Genomic DNA, 21,267 nt, shown 5'->3' with positions numbered 1-21,267 from the left:
GCTGATGACAGGATCTGTCTAGCACTGACCAGGAAAATTCTGGTCCCTTGGATGGTGCCAGAGTGAATATATATAATTTTTTTTACCTGAAAGCACAGTTGCTTCAGAGGAAATACCTGCAGGGATTGACTCTCCTTGGCTGCACTCGCTGAGGAGCTGCTGGGAGGCAGGTACCCAGCCTCAACCATTCCAATGTGGCTCCCTGGAGCTGGGCTTGGTGCCTCCAGGATGTGCCTCCACACCGTGGCCTCTGTGGTTTCTCTCCTTGTTTACCAGGGCCCCCAGTTTACAAAGCAGAGACCAGCACAGGAACAGAGCAAAGCCTCTCTCAGAGCTGGCACCATGTAAGCAAACATGAGGTGAGTAATTGTTATCTTCAGCAGGGCTTGGCAGGGAATAACCCAGCAGCTGGTGCAGGCTCAGGAGAAAGGTAGGTTGGAAGGGACTTCTGGAGGGCATCATGCCCGACTCTGAAGTCAGATGGGGTCACACATGATGCTGCCTTTTCCTGCAGCTGCTCCCACAAACCCTGGGGTTTGGGGCACAAAAACCCAAGAACTTCTTCCCAGTGAGGGTGAGGGAGCCCTGGGACAGGCTGCCCAGGGGGTGTGGAGTCTCCTTCTCTGGAGAGATTCCAGCCCTGTCTGGACACCGCCCTGTGTGCCCTGTCCTAGGGACCCTGCTTTGGCAGGGGGCTGGACCCCATGAGCTCTGGGGGTCCCTTCCAAACCTCTATGGTTCTGTGACTGTGAATTATCCTATGAAGTCTTTTGAGGTGAATTCCTCCTGGGTCTTCACAGTGGGTGGCAGGAAAATTGCCTCCTGGTTTCCTCTATGGGGGCAGCTCTCCTCCTGGGCTCACGGTCCTTGCAATGCCAAACCAGAGGGGAGGGTCCTGCATGCCACTTCTTGCACTCTCTGCATTGTGTAGGGGGATAATCTGCTCTGCAGGCTTCGAGTCCTTTCTTGTCAAGAAGCAGGGATGAGCATGAGTCTCCATCAGGCAGGCAGCTCCCTGCCACACCAGTGCTCAAAGCCACAGCTTACATCCTTGTTACACCACTTGCTGGCAAGACAAGCTTGGAGCAAGGCACTGGGACAGCCTTGGTTTGATCCCAGCTCAATGCAATAATCCCTTTTGTAACAACACTGGGTGCTTTGTGCCTTCTTCTGCTCTTTGGAGGGTTATTTTCTTGCTGCTGTCTCCTTGCTTGGAAGGGTGACTGCCAGGAGCATCACTGAGGGTGTTGCTGTGCGGTGCCATGGGGCACCCTTCAAGATGATGACTCAAGAACTCTTAGCTGCAGATGAGAGAAGCTGGAAGAGTGGAGCCATTGAGTTTTGAGGATGAGCTGCTTGAGTTTAAGAAATAAGAGACCACTGGAGTTTCCCACAAGCCCCACACCTTAGTGGAGGTGACTCAGTTTTGGTCTCCAAGGGTGGGTGATGTTCAAGTGTTCTCTCCTGCTGATAGACCACAGCAGCAGCAGCTGGGGATAGGGGACTGTACCTGAGAAAGAGAGAGAGAAGCTTGAGCAGAGCACTTCTGATGGCTTTCCTGACCAACAACTTGGCTGACTTGGAAGAAGAGGGGAATCAACTTTTTTAAAGGATAGATAATGGCAGGACAAGGGGGCTGGAGTGAAGCTGGAGGAGGGAAGGGGGAGAGGAGAGATTAGGGGGAAGTTCTTTGCAGAGAGAGTGGTGAGGGGCTGGAAGGGGCTGCCCAGAGAGGGAGTGGGTGCCCCATCCCTGGGGGTGTTCAAGGCCAGGTTGGCTGGGGCCCTGGGCAACCTTGTGTAGCTCCAGGCCTGGAGGTTGGTGGCCCTGCCTGTGGCAGGGGGTTGGAGCTCTGCGACCCTTGGGGTCCCTCCCAACCCAGACCAGTCTGTGGTTCTCTGATTCTAAGAGAGGGAGGGGACTGGAGGGGCTGCTCATTTTGATCTGGGTAGAGCTGAGTAAGAATGCCTAGCCAAGGCTGTCTCTACTATTGTTTGTTTTAATTGTATAAACTCGGGGGACACCCCCCACAATTTTTATTTCCTATGGTACCAAATGTCAGGCAGGAACCTCTCAGGTGTGTTTGGGATTGGGGGGCAGTTGGTTGGGTTTTTATTGTTTGTTTTATTGATTATTTTTAAGTTTACCTTTTACTTTAGGGTTTTTTTTAAGTAAAAATAAAGTAAAATTTAACTTCTACTTTAGAGTTTATTGCTGTTAGGTGATTCTACTTGAACAGCCTGAGAGGAGGTGGGCACTTCCAGCCTGGTGTATGCCTTCATCCACATCCACCCTCCTTCCCCCAAGCCAAAAACCAACCATGCATTTAGCTCCCAGTCATCTTTAACCCTCATCCAAAATATAAACTAGTTTCTGCATAGCATGAATGGAGTGATAATTAATCCATTAGTTAATTAAGCAAACTGCTACAGATGTGGCTTGAGCTGTAAAGAACATCTTTGCCATTTAAATCTACAGTTTACCTGTATGTTGGAGAGAACATCAGCCAGCTTGAACAGTGGAGGGGTGTAGACATGGCCAGGAACTCTCTTCCTTCAATCAATGATTAAAGCCACCATCTGATCTTCTTTATTCCTTTCTTCAGTGGATCCCTGGCTCAAAGACAATTTCAGGCCCTCTCCTCTTCCTGGGGTGCATCTTCCAAGGGCTTCTGTAACCAAAAGGTTTTGCCACAGCATTAATTTCAAGCAGGACAATGGCAGCAACTGAGTAAAATCTCACCCAACCCCCAGAACTTCCAGCTTTACACAGGCTCAGCCATGGGTAGAACTCTCCACAATCTAAGATGAGGATTCTAATTTAAAGCTAAGCTAAACTGCTTTCACCATAACCACAGATTTTGAGGTTAAAGCTTTCTCTTTAGGTGATGCTGCTGGAGCACAAGCTGTAGTTCAGCTCCTGAGCTGTGCCCCAGCGTGTCCAGGTAGCACCTTTGGCCAAATTCAGGGAATGAGGGGGTTTTGTCCATGCAGTAGCTAATAAAAGCCATTCCCAATTTTGATACAGGATCAATGGATGTATCAATGTCCCACTCTAGGTATTTCTTCCCAGCACCTTCAATCTAACCCAGATCCTAGAAAAGGGAAGCCCAAATGCAAATGCTGGGCACCCTTGTGTAGCTCCAGGCCTGGAGGTTGGTGTCCCTGCCTCTGGCTGGGGGGTTGGAGCTCTGTGACCCTTGAGGTCCCTTCCAACCCAGACCAGTCAGGGATTCTATGATTTATACCCAACTTCCTGGCACCTTGCTTGTTGTTATTGAAATAGCTTGAGTTAACAGGCAAGAAATACATTCATTTGATGGACTGGCATTCAGAGCCCTTCAGCTCTTCTAGACACACCTTGCCAGCTGGTCTCCTGAAGCTTCTCCTTCACCCAGCTGGACAACAAGCACCGAGCAGACACCAGGTTGCATTTCTGCCTCTTCATGGTAGGGTCCAGCTCCAGGGAGGGTACAAAGCTGTTGGTTGAAAAGAAAAGCCCTACCTGTGCTGAGATGGCTGCAAAGCACAGTTCCCAAACTCACTGGGAGAATCCATCCAACATGCTGTTGTCTTATTTCAAGGGTCTGTCTCCAGGCTGAACCCTGCCCAGCAACCACACACTCTCCCAGGCATGCCAAAATCCATTACAAACAGGCTGCCTCACCTACCTAACTCACCCTCTCTGCTTCAAAACAAGCAGGAGAGCAGCTATGTACCAGTGCTGACAGGGGAACCCCCACCCTTTCCACCTGCTGGTCACCCAGCCCTTTCTCCAGGCACGTTAAGGCACATGCAGCCCCATCCCTCCAAGATTTCATCTACCCTCCAAAACATCACCTTTAACAGGCCTTCAACCTCCAGCCATCCCATTCAAGAGATCCATCAAGGTGGTTCATCAAAGTACTTTATTGGTGACCACGTATCCTCCGTGCACATCGAGCTTTGTACAAAACACCCCCCTCCTCCTCTAGCACCAGAGCGAGCGACAGCCACCAGGAGCTTTGAACACTGCCTTTGCCCAAGCAGCAAATAGCCCAAGAGCCAACTGGCCACACCAGTTGGCCACTGCCAGCAAACCAGTCCTGCAGAAAACGAAGGACTCCCTCCTGGATGAGGCTGGTTCATGAGGATGCAGGAAAGGCTTCGCAGCTCCTGCCGCGCTCCCCCTTCGGGGTCCTGCCTCCCACTTCCGATGCTCCTCCATCAAGTGCCGGCGTGGTTTATCCAGACTAATCATAAAAAACACTCATCTCAAGAGCTTCTATGGCAGCAGGGAAGAAGTTTCCATGCCTGCTGTGACCTCATTTGTCATCCGAGGGGCTCTCGGGCAGCAAGGCACCGCCGGAGCGCTTGTTGCCTCTGCGGGCGCACACCCCGCAGTCCAGCTCCACGTCGATGTCCCCGAATTTCAGCTGGCAGGACTTGTTGCAGCTGCAAGGAGAGACAGTGACAGGGTCAGGTGTTCACCAGCTCACCCCAGCCACCTTGAGAAGGCTGCTAAGGACCGTCTGCTCCACAGTGGCACCAAGCCCATCCTTTCTGGCCAAGCCACGGACTAGCCCGTGCTTGGAAATGCAGGGACACCCACTTCTCTTATCTGGCAGGTGGGTTTCCCAAGGGGAGCATCTGGTCTGAGTATTGCTCCTGGTCATCCCAGCTCATGCAGGGTGCCAGCCCCCACCCTCCCCTCCGAGCCCTCTCCCCCACATACCAGTGAGATGCAGCAGAGTTTGCTGCCAGGACGGCGAGGGCACCCGCGTAGTGCCAGCAGAAGCACATGGTGAGGAACGGGAAGTTGCTGCGATCGGTGGGATCCCAGCCTGGTCCTCCCCATGGAGGGGACAGCACAAACCCAATCTGGGCACAGATTGGATGAGATATGTCAGGCATCAGCACAGGTCAGGCTTTAGGACATCCCTCCTCTTACCTCATGCTGATTTCAGCCACGCTGCTGCAGCTGATGGCACAGTAATCCTGGGCAACGCCCGCACCACTGCCCTCAGCACCCCCAAGCATCCCTGTCTCCCTGGACTGACAGAGGGGTGGCTTTTTGGAAGGACAGGGGATGCTCTGTGGACAAGCCTTGGGACTCACAGCACCACCCAGCACCTCCAGAAAGAGCTGCCAACCCAAAGGCTATATCACCAGGCTGTGCCTTTCTCCCCAGACCCAGACCACCCAAAGCTGGGGGATCACACAGGAGTTTCCAGACATTTCCAGTTACTTGGAACAAAGAGAGGAAGAAATGGACCTAAAGAAGAGAACAACCCCCATGCCTGTGGCTTCCCATGTCTTGTTTGGCACACTGGTTTGGCTGTGCTGCCTACGTTGCCTGTGCATCTCTCCACAGGTTGTAACCCTGGTACTGAGCCTCATTTCTCCCCACCATACTCCAACCAGTTGAACTCCAACAGATGCTGGATGGGCACTGACCTGCCAAAGCCAAGAGCCCTGGAGAAGGAAGAGGCTGGTCCTTAAGGTCTCCAGGATGATGTGGTCTCGGAGGAACACCTCTAGGAGGACACAGAGGGCTCCAGCAAAGATAGCCATGGCCAGCAGGGAATAGAGGTGTTGGTCCAGCGCAGCATCGCTGTAGCCATGGAAACAGAAGAGCAAACCTGCCAAGATTCACACTGAATTAGGAAAGGATGCTCTGGGATTTGGTATTTAAAATACAAAACCCAACCCAAACCAGTCTGGCAGGACCATGCAGCCCCCAGCACCACGGTCTGCTTTGCCCTCAGGATAGCTGTGGGGATCTCCACACACAGCAAGGAGTGTAGGGCTGTCAAGAGAAGAGCAGCCACAGGGACCTCCAGCTCAGAAGATGAGCTTTATCTTAGGGTTTGACCTTCTGTGCATCCAACCAAGGTGGAGGGACAACCCCTTTTAGCGACTCCACAGCAAGCCAGCTGTTTGTGAGAAGCAGCAGCACACACACCTCTCTGGGGTGCATCCCCTGCACATCCCCTGTGCACCAGGAGCATCCAGCCACGTCTGGATTCATCTCTCAAGAGGAACAGGGTGATGTCAACACACAGACAGTGCTCTTGCACACCTGCACACCTCCAGCTCTGCCTGCTGGCACGCCAGCCTCCAAAGAGCCCAGGGATTTTGGGCTGCTGACATTAGTGACCCTCCCAATGGGTCCTGCCCAGGACTCTTGTAGGATTCACCTTCGATGAAGAGAGCCATGGCCAGCGAGAGCCGGTCTAAGCCGAGCGGCAGCTTGAGCGGGGAGTGCGAGACGACGTCCACGATGCCGGAGAGGAGGAAGAAGAGGTACATGGTGGTGTAGTGCCAGGGGGTGAGGTCTGTCCAGCTGTGTGTCTTGGGGCTGTACAGCTGCAGGTGGGGGCCAGCAGGAATAAACTGCTCGACCAATATCCCTGGGCAGAAAGCAGAGAGGTCACACTCCTCCTTTCACACAGGGGAAAGGACAAGCTCACAGGACACTCATCTTTGCAATGGTGAAGCAGTGTTTGCCCAGAGGAGTGGAAACAAGATCCCATCACAGAGCACACCACAAGCATGTCCCCAAGCCCTCCCACACCCACTCACAGCCATTTCCCACTGCAAACAGCTCCAGTCTGGCAGCAGAACATGGCGGCAGGACCAGTAGATGCTGGGGCAGAGACTTATCAGCATCTCTTACCTGCAAGAGCAAAGAAAGCTTTGAGTGCCCCTTCAAAGACCTCTGCCCGACGGACCCCAGGGCTCGGCGGGCTGTCGGCGGTGGCTTTCTGCCGGAGGTACTTCAGGGGGTATCGCACAGACCACCAGAGACCAAAGGTGAAGAAGAAGGTGCCCCGGAGGGCGCTGCCGAGGAAACTCGTTGCCATTGGGCTCGCTTGCTGGACCTGTAAAGGGCAGACAGTGCCTGGGGACCAACCCAAAGTCAGCCCTTGATATCTCTGAGGGCATCCCAGGGGAGACACGTCCTGACAGAGCGGGTGTGCACAGCTCTGCTGTCAGCAGCACACACAGTGCCAGAGATGGGGCGTCACCACGGAGAAGCTGTGACCATGTGTGGTCTCACACAAGCAATCATCAGGACTCCATAACACCTTAGTGATTGAGGAAGGGCAGCAGCTATGCTGGAGCATCTCCCCTGTGAGGAAAGGCTGAGTGAGCTGGGGCTGTTCAGCCTGGAGAAAAGAAGACTAAGGGGGGACCTTATTAATGTTTATAAATATCTGCAGTATGGGATGCAGGGGGGAATGGGCAGCCTCTTCTCAGTGTCTGTGGGGACAGGACAAGGGGTGGTGGCTGCAAGTTGGAGCACAGGAAGTTCCACAACAACATGCAGAACAACTTTTCCCCAGTGAGGGTGAGGGAGCCCTGGGACAGGCTGCCCAGGGGGTGTGGAGTCTCCTTCTCTGGAGAGATTCCAGCCCCGTCTGGACACCGACCTGTGTGCTCTGTCCTAGGGACCCTGCTTTGGCAGGGGGTTGGACCTGGTGATCCCTCAAGGTCCCTTCCAACCCCTGTGATTCTGTGACTCTATATTCCATAAAGTTTTTGCTAATAAAAAGCAACATGACAATTATTTCCCTGGAAAAACTCCCTCCAAACTAGGCAACTACAAAGGCATGAATCCAACCTGTGTGTTCAGTAGCTCCATCCAGCCAAAGCTTTGCTGGGCCCTCCCAGCTGTGCTACGGGAGGAGGAGACAACCCAGGAGTCATGATCATTTCCAAAAGGAGCCTCCTGCTCCTTCCACACATCCTCTGTGCCACACACAAGTGGAGATTTGACACAAGAAGGATTTCATCTCCACTAGGAAGAGTCCAAGAACAAGGCATGACTGTCACTGAATACCAGCAAGGATGGAGAGGAGAGGGACAGCAGGGGAACCGACTGCCATGTGTGAAGTTATATCCTGAGAAGTATCTAAGCCCATCCTCAAAGTGTTGATAAAAAGCACAAAAGGGAATAAGGAGGGATCCAAATGCTTGTAGTAATGAGCTGCTGATAGTACCTCGAGGTGGTCTTGTTCCCTCCAGCAAGACCTCTCACAGAATCACAGGGGTTGGGAGGGACCTCCAGAGCTCATGGGGTCCAACCCCCTGCCAAAGCAGGGTCCCTAGGACAGGTCACACAGGTTGGCGTCCAGATGGGGCTGGAATCTCTCCAGAGAAGGAGACTCCACACCCCCTGGGCAGCCTGTCCCAGGGCTCCCTCACTGTGTAGAAGTTCTTCCACATGTTGGTGTGCACCTACCAGCCGAGGTGGTCTCCCTCTTTCCCTCTGGACTGGCTTTCTGCTACCCTCCTGCAGCTGGGATGTGCAGGGGAAGCAGCGTCACTCGCCCTGCAGCTGCCACGCCGACCAGCCCTTGCCTCCCAAATCACATCCTCACCGTGTTTATAAATACCAGAGCAAATTGCAGAGGCTGGAGGAACAACCCCAGCACGTTGTTCGAGTCCTCCCACACTAGAAAGTAATTAGGTGCTGCAAAATAAGGGGAGGATGTGGTGTGGCCAGTGCCTGAGGTGAGGGAGAGCTCCTGGAGACATCCCCAGTCAGGTTTGGAGCTGGAGGTGGTCAAACTGGCTCAGCCCTGTGCAGGCAAGCAGAGTGTTTGGATGCAGAGACTAACATCATCTCTGGGACATGGGTAATCTGGGGAAGGCTCAAAACTCTTTACACCACGTTAAGGTTTCCTTTCCAGAGGGAAGTTGCCAAACAGCCTTTAAGGTAGGTGAGGAACACCCCATCCCATCCCATCCCATCCCATCCCATCCCATCCCATCCCATCCCAGGAGCCTTCTGGCTTTCTGCTCTACTTGGGATGCCTACATTAGGGCAAGATGGCTCATGCCCCAGGAAGACCTATGTCCCTCTTGATTATAGCCTGGGCATGCAACCCAGGGCACCTATCTTCCTTGCACAGGCATCTACATACTGCAGTGATGAAGAACAAACCCCATTAAAGCACATTTAAGCAGCACACAATTACACAATATGTAATCAAATTTTACCATTGTCCTACAAGGACTGTGACTACAAGGGCAACAGCCTGAAGCTGGAGTCAGCAGCACACCCCCAGCAAGATATGTAGCAGGAGGGTTAATTTGACATGATTAATTAGAGGAGAGGAGGAGAGGAGAGACATCCCAGTGCCCAGGCATCAGAAATAACAACTGACTGATCCCACCTGCAACTTCAGCTGCTACTCTGGGCCACACCAGCATCCAGCTTGAATCCCCCCATCCATCCAACATCCCCCCTTTGTTTTAGTTGCCAGCAGCAACCCCCAGCACTCTGAAACAGAGCTGGGATCTCCTACTTGAACAATCCTTCTCCACAGCCCAGTAGCTTCACTCTTCTTTCTGGTGTTGAGGACCCTTTTGCTTTGTAACCCCTCCACAGCCCAACACCACAGCTAGGTTTCTGGGAGCCATCACAGGTCCCCTTTGCTTCCCACCACCCAGGCACAGCTCTTCAGCAGCCACCACATTCTCATGGGGCATCTCTCACTCAGCAGCCACGTCCCAAACCCACCCTCCAGCAGAAGCTCAGAAATAGCCCACTCAAAAAAACACACCCCACCCCCTCCTTTTATAAACCAGCCACTATTTCCTAGAGAAACCCAACATGTTTCCAAGCAACGCTCCACTTGCACAGCTCACATCTTTAAGGCACAGCAAAACAACTCCCCCACCACCACCACCCCCCCACCCCACCATCCACACAGCCCCTCAGTGAGCCCAAACTTGATACCTCTCACCCCCCTGGCTAACCCCAATCCTGGCATTTGAGTCCATGCTCACACAGAAGCTGATGGAGCTCCAAGTGAGCTGCAGTTGGGGAAGAGAAGCACCTGGGTCATTTCTTTTCCCTGCAAGCTGCTTTGTCTGTTGGAGGACTTGAAATATGGCTGCAGTCAGAAGGTATTACCTGAGCTGCCCTTCTCCCTCTGCAGCTTCCAGGCTGTGATGTCTTCACTTAATAACCATACTGGAGCTGCCAGCTCTGCTTACTGTGCCTCATGCTGACTGCTCACAGCCTCCCCAGGCTCAGCTCAGGAAGGACAGCATCTCTGCCCAGTTTCCAGGCTCTCCCCCAGGAGCTGTCAGAGCTCCAGGTCCTGTCACCATCGATGGTTTTGGCCCCGTTGTGGGGACTTGTTCCTGCTGATGCAGGGGGACTGATGCTGCTGGGAGGATGCTGTCCATGGGGATGTGTGAGTATCCCCTACAAGCACCCATGGGTGCGACCATCAGCCTAGCAGGGAGAGCAGCCAGCCTGAACACACAGGGCAAGCTCAGCCCTGACATTGGAGGGTCTTCTCTTTGTGGATCCCCCTCCATCATTACTAACCACACACATCTCTCTCCTGCCAACAGCCTTCACCCAACAGAAGAGGCACAAGCCCACTCTCCTCCTGGAAATCCTCTGCCACCATGCACTTCCAAAACCCAATAAACCCCCCCCAACCCCAAGAAGAGCTGAAGCCACAGCCTGCTGGAGGACTATCTCCATGAGCAGCACTCCCTCCAGCCTGTCATCATGCTAAACCTTAGCCTTGCAGAGGTGGACACTCCCCACATCCCTTCTTCCCAAGCTCAAGCAGCCATGTCCACCCCACACACAGCTGCTCATCGTTGCATTCTCTCTATAGGTAAGGAGAGTTTACCTGCAGCTCCTGCCTGTCCTTCTCCCTCTCCAGATGTGGCAGCAAGGAGCGGATATTACTCAGATAAAGGGAGAAGCCACCACGGGGAGGTGGCCCTCAGACAGGATGTTTAGAGCTGAACAACCTGCAGGCCAGTTCAAAGTGCTCTGAGTCAACCAGCTTTCACAACCTGGGACACCTCATGTCTGCTACTGTAAGAAAAAAAACCAACCCCAAACCAACAACCAAACCAACAACCCAACTAAAAAACAATTCTCCTGGAGTTTGCCCCCAAAATCAGGAGGAGCAGCCAACTCCATTCCCATGGCAACCCCATACAGTCAGTGATGGGGTCAGGGTTTTTTGGATGACTGGGGAAGGAGCCAAGAGAAGACAAGGCTGCAGCATCACCTGATATGGCTGGGCTCTGCTGGAAAAGCTCCAGAGATTCTGAACTGGGTGGTCAGGTACATGATAACCCTTTTAGGGGGGTGTCTGGCCTTACAAAACCCACCTGGAACTCCCAACCCAGGACAGAGTCTTTGTAAGCTCCATCTCCTGGCCCACAGCAGCCAGGAGGAGGAGGAGGAGGATGATGACAGCCGTCTTTCCCCTCAGACAATGACTTGGCAGGACACAGCAGCCTGTTTCCACTCCTTTTCACCTACCCAACACTCGATGCTGCCCAATTCTAAGCACCCACAGCCCCAAGCTGGTGCTGACAAGCTGCACACCACACTGATGGTTGCACACCCAGCCTTAGCACCTCACCGGTTGCACAGATGAGCAAAGGGAATGCCTCAAGGCAAATAAACACCATGGGCCACCCCACTGCACCCATCTCCCTCCAGAGCACAAACTCAGCGATGCAGAAACACTCAGTGCTGCTCAGGAGGACCTGAGGACCACTAACAACACCCTCAGCCCACTCCAGGTTGCAACCATATCCATGTAACTCCTTGTGCAACCAAAAAAAACCCCAGTGGGGATGCAGGATAAGCCATGCCCAAGACTTGACAAAACCCACACACATGAACCAGTGCCCAAGGGCAACCCCAAGGCTGGAACAGCCCAGAAGCAAACCAGCCTCCCCCAGGTGATGGGCTGTTCTCCAGCACAGCCATAAAAGCCACCAAGCCATAGCCAGGAGCTCTTTTATACTCATTATCTCTCTATCAGTGGTAGCAAGCAGGAGGAAGGAAGGAAAACAAGAAGCTGGTGGTGGTGTTGGCAGGTAGCCATGCTGTACACCCATCGTTGCTCACCTCCAGCGCTGCTCAGGGAGCACAACACCTTGCAGAGGGCCAAGGAAAAGGGAGCTACGACCCACAGCTGCAGGGAGGCTTCCATAAACACAGCTTCTCACTCAAAGTACAGCTTCAAGAGCTTGCTACCACAGTAAGCCAAAGCAGGGCCAAGGAGCACCTCTCCTGTGAAGCCAGGCTGAGAGATGGGCTGGTTCAGCCTGGAGAAGAGAAGGTTCCAAGGGGGACCTCACTGCGGCCTACCCATGCTGAAAGGGGTCCTACAGGGACATGGGAGAGGGGCTGTCACCAGGCAGGGCAGGGACAGGCCAAGGGGTGATGGCTTCAAGCTGAACGAGACGTTAGGAAGGAGTTCTGCACTCTGAGGGTGGGGAGGCCCTGGCACAGGGTGCCCAGAGAGGCTGAGGAAGCCCCATCCCTTGAGGCGTTCAAGGCCAGGCTGGATGAGGCCTTGAGCAACCTGGGCTGGTGGGGGTGTCCCTGCCCATGGCAGGGATTGGGAACTAGATGGGCTTTGAGGTCCCTTCCAGCCCAAAGCCTTCTGTGAGCCTATGGTGAGAAACACAACCCCCACAAAAGCTCTTCCTTACAAACCTACCCCTAAAAATAACACAGTGGGGGGAAAAACAAACCCCAAAACATACCTTTCTTGCTGGAAAAAGAACAGTGACGCTACCAGAGACCTCTCTGCAGCTCAGGTTTCCTTCCTGCAGTCCACTCTGCCCCCAGTTCTCCAAAGCTTTACCCCAAAAGGCAGCCTAGCACAAACCTGCTTCCTAAGCAGGCATTAAGTCCTCACAGACAGTGGGAAAAGAAGAGCTGGGAGGGCAGCAGCTGGGGGAAATGGGAGGAAACTCAGCCCAGCTGAAAGGTATCTGAAGGTGCCTTTGTCCATGGAGCTTAAAGGGCCAGCAGAGAGTGAAGCCCACAAAGGGGATTTCTGGTGTTAAAGGACCTGCCCATCAGGCAGCAAAAAAATAGCTGTAGGTGCATGAAATGGTTGAGGAAAGGGGTTTTCCAGGCTGTTAAACCATCACTGGGATAAAAGGGAGGATGGAACTGGGGTGAGTGGTTGGGAAGGACAGCAGGAGGACAGGGTGCCCAGAGAAAGGATGGCTGAGTTCACATGCCCACCCCAGATCTGCCCCCCAGATCACAGAGTGCTAAAATCACTGTGGGGATGAGCAGACACAACTCCATTACAGCTCCTTAGCAGCAAACTGTCAAGGCATGGGGGAGTATTATGGGATTGTACCAGCACACACCCGCCCTCCTCTTCCTCCCAAGGGGAGGCAGATCTGTGTCTGACCCACTCCAGCCCCTCTAATCTCCTCAAACTAAACCCTCCACTACATTTTATTTTATCTGGGGGTTTTTTTATTCTCCCCCCCACCCCTTTTTTTTTTTCCTTCAGCTGTAACTGCAGCATCCTCTCCCTGAAGGTTCCTCATCAGGCTCAGTGCTAATGAAAAAATGTGATAATGTTTGCCTACTTCCTGGGGGTGGTGGGAGGCACAATCTAATTAAAGGTTTGCCAGCAGCTCGAGCGCTGCAGATGGATGGTTGTTGGGGAAGTGCAAAGTATTATTAGTATTATTATTATTATTATTATGACAAATGCTAACACTGGCTTTCATAAACAGGCAACAGAGGAGGTGAAGCAGGTGGTGTAAGCATTGGTGGGGCTTGTTCTGCTGCCTACACCATGGTTTCAGCCTTACATAAACGTGGCCGTGCAGGGTGGCAGTGGTAGATGTTATCTCCAGTGGCTTGTGGATAGGGCTCTTGGTGGAGGACTCATCCTTCTAGCTGGAGGAAAAGCCAGCTGCCAAGATCTTGGGGTGTGTTGTCCAGGTTCCCTCATGAAGAGGAGGTTAAATATTCCCATCGGGAGGATCTGCAGCTCCTTCCTGCCCCGGATGGGCAGGTCACTTATTTCAGGAACACTGACAGCCCCCACCTTTGAACAACAACATCAGGCTGCAGTTACACAAGGCAAGAACCACCCCTAGACATCACCTGGGGCAGCACAGTCCTTTTACAGCCAGTTACAAATATATCCCCAGTCCCCTCCAGCTACACGGTCAGTGGGTCGGTGTGGAGACAGGAGCTGATAAGGGAGCAGAGGAACAGGAGGGGAATCAGCTTGTTCAAGGGCAGAGACTGGCAGGACAAGGGGGCTGGAGTGAAGCTGGAGGAGGGAAGGGGGAGAGGAGAGATTAGGGGGAAGTTCTTTGCAGAGAGAGTGGTGAGGGGCTGGAAGAGGCTGCCCAGAGAGGGGGTGGGTGCCCCATCCCTGGGGGTGTTCAAGGCCAGGTTGGCTGGGGCCCTGGGCAACCTTGTGTAGCTCCAGGCCTGGAGGTTGGTGTCCCTGCCTGTGGCAGGGGGTTGGAGCTCTGTGACCCTTGGGGTCCCTTCCAACCCAGACCAGTCTATGGTTCTATGAACTCAGTTTATATGGTGACAAATGTGTCCCAGGACAACTGGTTGTTGAGAAAAGCAAGACTCTCTTTAGGACTGTCCTGGTGCATCTACCAGGTAAGAAAGAAATGTGAGGGTCGCTCTGTGCCATCCCTGGACCACCCACTAACCTTCGTGCTCTCATTTGGGCACCTAAGCTATTTACAAACATGTTTTCCAGCTAAAAAAAAAATAAGAAATAAATCCTTAATTCACCTCCAGAAGTGAACACCACCTGTATTTTCTCACTTAATCGCAGGCTGTGCCTCTCCTCCTTCACTGACCTTCATACCTTGAGAAGGAATGTGCTCCAGAGTTGGAAAACAAATTAGCGAGCGCTGTACCGCCAGTCCTGGGATGTTTGTACGACCAGGGAGTTAATGAGGCAGACAAACTACTCCAGACACCCGGTGCCACAGAGGGGAGCAGTGTTTTGTGGCCACGTAGTGACAAGGGACAAAGAAAACCTTGGGCAGCAAGGAGATGACAACTTGATGGAGGGCAGCGGGGAGAGCTGGGAAGAAGGATATAAACCCTCTCCCACCTTCAAAGCAAGGGTTGCTTTTAGAAACCAAGGTCATCTTTTAATTCGTGAGCCCTCGGGTGGAAATAACCTCTGACTTTTGGGGGTTGGGAGGAGGAGGAGGAAGAGGGTGGCTACAAGGTGACCGCAACCTCAGCCGGCTTGGAGCCATGTTCCTGCGCATCCAGCACCAGCTTTGCCACCTGGTGCTGCCCTCGTGTGGCTCTTTCCTGGGAACAGGGATGTTGGGTTTGTTTTCTCAAGGAAAATAACTTCGGAGCACCCTGCAAAGGGCCTTTTTTTTTGCTTTTCAATCTCTGCAACCCCCCCAGCGCCCACTGAGACAGTGGAAATACAGGAAAACTGGTGTCCAGGGGGGGTTGCTACTCTTTATAGCATTGTTCAGAAGCAATAAACCCCAGGCTGTAGCCTACTTAGTCCCCACCAGGCTCTTTGCAGGAGGGAAAGGGTGCTAGAAGATGATTTTGCCAGCCCTGGGTGCCAGCACACGGTCACAAACACTCAGCCCTGCCAGCAGCTGCTTCTCCATTCAGCCCTGAGTATAAGCCTGAAAACCAGCCACCGTCCACCACCACCCCACCACCACCACCCCATCCCTCTGCTACCCAGCAGTGAGAAGACTCTGGTGTAGAGAGCATCCTTCCAGCCCCAGGGTTTGAGACACAAACACCTGCAATTCAGCCTGTGCTGGTGCTTATTTTACATTTGGGGGGTGTGTGTTTGCATAATCCCCACACTCACTAGTAGTACATTGGCATTTCAAATCACTTTTTGCTAGAAATTAGCTGGCAAAGGCAGGCTAAAACCCAAACATGTGCCTGTTTCTTCCTGCTTTCCAAGCTGAGGGGGTTATTTGTGAGGAAAACGGTGCTGTTTTACGAATCCCTGCTGCTTAGCCATGTATCTCACAGCCCTTCAGGCTTTACAGGTCTGAGGGATGGATTTGTCTAAGCTGTTATTACACACTCTATAATTTATCAGACTTAAATGTAAGGATATCGGCTCAGGGAGGATTTTTATTTCAGATTTATTCACTCTTTCAGCCTTTTAAGTGAACATGAAAACCATTAACAAAACCCCTCCTTAGTCCAAAGCTTCGGGAAGAAAATTTGCATTGTGCTCAATCAAGCTGTGATGGTGCAAATTGGACATAATCCCACGCTCAATGCCCTTTTACTCTTCCTCCTTGGGATGATGCCTTGGTTTGAAACAACCCAGAGGTTTCCCTGACTTCAATCCCAGCAGGTCAAAGCCTCCAGGCGCTTGGAAAAGTCAGCTGGCCAAAGGATGCCCTCCATCGCTATGGAAACACACAGGGGGACCCATCAGATGAAACCATCTCATCATGTTGGGTTCCTGCACTTTGTTTTGTTGCTTAAAAACAAATAATCCCTGCAAACAGTGCTCTTTGTGGGAAACAAGGATGCTCAGGGACACACAGGGGGCAGGGACCACCCGTGCTGCCCAGCAGCAGAGCGGTGGCAACCCCTCTGTTCTTCCAAAACATAAATATTCCACTAGATTTATTTCTTTTTTCTTCTTCTTCTTCTTCTGTTCTACAAAACAGGTTCCTCATGAAGCTGGGGAAGGAGATTGCACCCTCTTCACTCTTCATCAGAGCCGTTTAAGAAGGCGGCTTGGGAGCTCATGTCACACTTCTGCTGCCGCAGCCCAAGCCCGATGTAGGGCTCCCCGCTGGTTCTCCTGAACCTCTGGATGCAGCTGGAACACATGAGGAGTAAAATCAGAATAAATCACTGTTAGCAAAACCCTGAACCTTGGGGAGCAGCCCCTTCCTGCCTCCTTGGAAAAGCCATGTCAGGGACCATCGATGTCTTAGTAATCAGTGCTGTGGTGCCTCTACTAACTCAGTGACTGTGAACAGCTTTGACACCCTTGCAAGGGAGGGGGCAATGTGTCAGGGGGGGCTGGTAATGATCAAATTAAAATTTGACTTCCCTCCACCTGATGCAGAGTTAAAAACAACCCCAGTGTGAGTTGCTGGAGGAGCTGTGGGTGCTGGGTTGTTTGACTTGTCACCTTCAAGGCCCTTGCCTCTTGCTGACACTGTTTTGCATTCTGTGAACTCAACAGATAAGGTGTGTGCTTGTCGCCCTGCCCTCAGACTTGCAGAGGTCAGGGGCTGCTTATTCAGCCACGACTTTGTACTCTGGGATGGGATGGGCTGGAGTACATCTCCATCTTGCTTCAGACATCCCCATCCCTTTCTGCCCCAAAATTCACACCCCAGCCTTACCAGTAAGTCAGAGTGTAGTTTATAGCCAGGACGGCCACAGCGGCTGCCCAGTGCCAGAAGAAACACATGGTGAGGAACATGATGTTGTTGTGGTCCTTCTCATCCCACATCGGACCTCCCCAGGGCTGGAACAGCACGACCCCAATCTGGTGGAACAAACAATTTATTACCTTGGGCAGGGGGGAGGGATGGGGGGGAACCTCCAGCACCCCATCACAGTCATCACCACCACCCACGTGGTGACTGAGGGTCTTCAGCCCTGCCCAGGAGAGTGGGGTTTGCTGAGCAAGTGAAGTCCAGCCTTGCTGCACGATGTCCAGACACAACAGTCCCTCCACATCATGGACACCTAGCCATCCTTTAAAAAAAAACCCAAATTTAGTGGGTTTTTCACAAACTCAACCTCTAAATAAGCTGAGTTAGCACAGCAGACCTGGGGCTGAGGAAGAGGAGGAGAGCTCACCCTGCTTTCCAGCAGCCTGGTTTGGGGAGTGGTTATTTCCAGCTGATTTCTTTGCATCCCCAGCCTCTCCCGAAGCCCTGGCTGTATTTTTACTCAGGCATTTTATTGCTTGGTGGGGTTTGCATCTTCCCACTGAACCAGAGGGAGTGCTGCAGGGTGCATTAGACACATTAAGCAATTAGTACTTGGTTGTTAGATACCGTCAAATGTTGCTCGCTCACCGCGCCAGCATCACTCTCTCTGTTCCCCCCAGAGAAGCAACAAGCCAAGACCAAGGGGTTGTTTGAGCAGGAGCAGCCATCAGAGATGACCTGAGAGAAGTAAATTTTCACTCTGGCTTATGATCTATTCATGAGGCAAGCCTGGCAAGATGATCCTTCAGAGATACACGATTGATTGGTGACTTACGGCTTCTTTCCCTCTTTTCCCACTGCTCTCCCACCTTGGAACTCAGCAGAACTGACCTGCCAGAACCATGTCCCCTGGACGATGGTGACACCGGCTCTGAACATCTCCAGGACAATGTTGTCACGGAGGAAAACCTCCAGCATGGTGCTGCAGGCTCCTGAAAAGATGGCGATGAGCAGCAGGGAGTGGATATGCTGATCCAGCATCGGGCGGTGAAGGACGTGGTAATAAAAGAGACAACCTGCCAAAATATGTACCACACTTAGAGGAGCATCAACACCACCAACCATGTAGAGTAAATTGCCTGCCTGGCCAGGGAATTGAGACAGGTCACCATAAAAATAAGGGACTCCACATCACAGCATCCCTCCAGGTGTCCCAGCATCCCACCATCTGGGAGGGATGGTGCCGGAGGGAATGGTCCCTGAAGACCACAGAAAGGTGAATTTCTTGCCATGAGGGTGCTGTCTCCTCTTCAGGTCACCTTCCCCTCATATCCAGGTTCATGTCATGTCCTGCTTTTCCACTGCTAAACCCCACAGTTTTCTTAGGAGCTGGAAATGGTAGAGTTCCTTTTCTTACACCCCAAACTGCACCCGTGGAGCTGCTGCCTCAAAGACCACTGGGATCAGGGAAGGGAAACTAACATGACATGTGCCTTCATGAAGAGGTCTTCTATATGAGCAAGACCTTCATTTCCTAGTGGCTTTTCTCTGCCTGTCCAAGAGGAGTCTGAAATCCTGGCTTATGACTTGCAGGACAAAACAGCATTTGTGACATGCTGAAGCCAGAATAAGTCACTTGGATCTGCCACGTGCAGGGCAAGCAAATGAGGGTGACGATGCCTGCAGTGCTCCTAACGGCTCTCAGGGTGGGGATGGGATGAAGGGCATGTGGACAGCTCTCTAGATGTAAGATAAATGCTGCATCCACCAGCCATTTATCATAAGGAGGGAGCTCAGCCTGCTGCTCTGTACCGCCGGCACCCCAGCAATCCCAAACCAGGACCCGTGTTCCCCGTTTGCTACAGGCTGCCCTTCCACAATGTGTCACCTACAACACGTCCTGCCTTCAGGGGTGTCCAGAGCAATATCTCAGCCTGGCAAATTTTGGTCCTTCTCTGAGCCACACCCCCCCAGCATCCCCCCAGCATCAGCACTGCCTTCTACTGACCTTCAACGAACACAGCCAAGGACAGCATAAGGCGATCCAGACCCCGTGGCACCACCTGGGAGATGTAGGTGAAGACATCCACCACCCCAGAGAGGCCGTAGAAGAGGTACATGGTGGTGTGTTGCCAGTTCATCAGCTTCACCCAGTCACGGTTCTCCCCACTGTAGAGGTACAAGTGTGGCCCATCCGGGACGAACTGCTCTGCCAGCATCCCTGCACAGACACACAAGAGCTTGCTGCTTCTGATGGTCTGTATGCAATGATGGATTATGCTACTCATTGTGGTGGGAGGGTTCACAGAATCCCAGGATCACCAGGCTGGAAAAGCCCTTTAAGATCATCGAATCCAACCATTCCCATCCTGTGCTAAACCAGCTCCCTGAGCACCTCATCTCCCCTCTGTTAAACACACCCAGGGGCAGGGACTCAGCCCCCTCCCTGGGCAGCCTGGGCCAGGCCCTGACAACTCTGCCAGGGAAGAATTCTCTCCTCACAGCTGCTCTGACCCTGCCCTGGCGCAGCTTGAGCCCATTGCCCCTTGTCCCAGCTCCTGGCCCCTGGCTGAAGAGACCAGCGCCCACCTCTCTGCACCCTCCTGGCAGGGCAGGGGAGGTGGGGAGAAGGGCTCCCCTCAGCCTCCTCTTCTCCAGGCTCAACACCCCCAGCTCCCTCAGCCTCTCCTCAGAGGATTTGCCCTCCAGCCCCTTCCCCAGCCTGGTTGCCCTTCTCTGGACACGCTCCAGGACCTCCATGTCCTTCTGATGCTGAGGAGCCCAGAACTGGACCCAGCACTCCAGCTGCAGCCTCCCCAGTGCCCAGCACAGGGGCACAATCCCCTCCCTGGGCCTGCTGCCCACGCTGGGGCTGACACAAGCCAGGATGCCCTTGGCCTTCCTGCCCCCCCCAGGCACACTGCTGGCTCGTGTTCAGTCACAGTCATATTCAGTTCCTGAAGCAGGAGGTGACAGTTCTGCATTAGGGAGACAGGGATGGGTACAAAACTCAGGCCTGCCAGCCTTCATGGCAGCTCAGCTTTGGGCAGAGGTAGGAGACTTGGTCCTTTCACATCGACCTCTACTGAAGATCAAGACAAGATGAACACATCCACCTCTAGACCAGTGTCTCTGGAGGAAGGGCTCCAGGACTGTCATCACTATAGGTTGGGAAGTGACCAGCATGGCTAGTAAAATATAATCCTTACCTATGACAGCAAAGATGATCTTGATTCCCCCTTCGATGGCATCCACACGCTGGAAGCAGTAAATCCTGTGGGATTTCTTATTTGCATTCTGGCTGAGGTACTGCAGTGGGTATTTCACAGACCACCAGAGCCCAAAGAGCAGAAAGAAACTGCCTGGAAGGGCGTGACCCTTGAAGTTTGCCATCCTGACCACCTCCTCTTGACTACAAGGCAAAAGAAAACAATGTCATTACACAACTTTCAGCAGTTATTTGATGTAACACTGGAAAAAATGGGGGTTTTATTCCCTCAGCATTTCAAGGACTGGAAAAGGTAAATGGGAATAGGATGGAGTGCTGGGAAACCCTCCAGGGGTGAAAGGTGGGAACATGTGAGATCTCTCTGAGGTCTTTGCTTCAAGATTAGGAAATGTCAAAAAAAGTTGGAGCTCAGACCAGTTTAGCAGAGGCCCCAATCTCTGCTGCAATCTCTGACACATTCCAGCCTGAACTTTGCATCCCCCAGGATCTATCCCAGGTTCAAGCAAGAACATCCACTGTGGACTAGGGCAAGGTGAACTATTTGGGACCAGACAGGAGAGAAGATACCTGGGGGTAAACACCAGTGGGTTTCCTTAGCTCCTTGAACAGCCCCAGAAGTGTTGTTCACTAAGTCCAAAATTTTTTATATGCCTGGAAATTTTTCAGCCCACAGAGGGGGGGGGGGGGGGGGGGGGTGGGGTGGGAAGGGGGGAATCTACCCCACACCTATTTTGCAAAGCCAAAGCATTCTGTAAAAAAAAAAATGGCTTCAAAAATATCCCCAAAACCTACTGAAAACAAACCATTTTTGGTTCTGGGCAAAGAAAACAAGCTGCTCCCTGCATCACTGCA

The 21,267-nt window shown here is 52.7% G+C and overlaps 1 protein-coding gene across 1 annotated transcript; it reads right to left on the bottom strand.

The window, feature by feature from the left end:
- Positions 1-4,303: 4,303 nt before the first annotated feature.
- TMEM45B (transmembrane protein 45B) lies at positions 4,304-20,579 on the bottom strand (the record flags this gene model as incomplete). Its single annotated transcript, XM_084274937.1, has 11 exons — positions 4,304-4,433; positions 4,714-4,859; positions 5,436-5,620; positions 6,179-6,391; positions 6,658-6,862; positions 7,606-7,660; positions 16,502-16,615; positions 17,151-17,296; positions 18,078-18,262; positions 19,195-19,407; positions 20,396-20,579. 11 exons carry the CDS (start codon positions 20,577-20,579, stop codon positions 4,304-4,306), a joined length of 1,776 nt encoding a protein of 591 aa, XP_084131063.1.
- Between the last annotated feature and the right edge of the window lie 688 nt (positions 20,580-21,267).

This window comes from Gallinula chloropus, assembly GCF_964237585.1.
Source record: "Gallinula chloropus genome assembly, chromosome: 24".
NCBI lineage: Eukaryota > Metazoa > Chordata > Aves > Gruiformes > Rallidae > Gallinula > Gallinula chloropus.
Note: the sequence above shows the minus strand (reverse complement) of the source record. Positions and strands in the feature narration are given on the sequence as shown.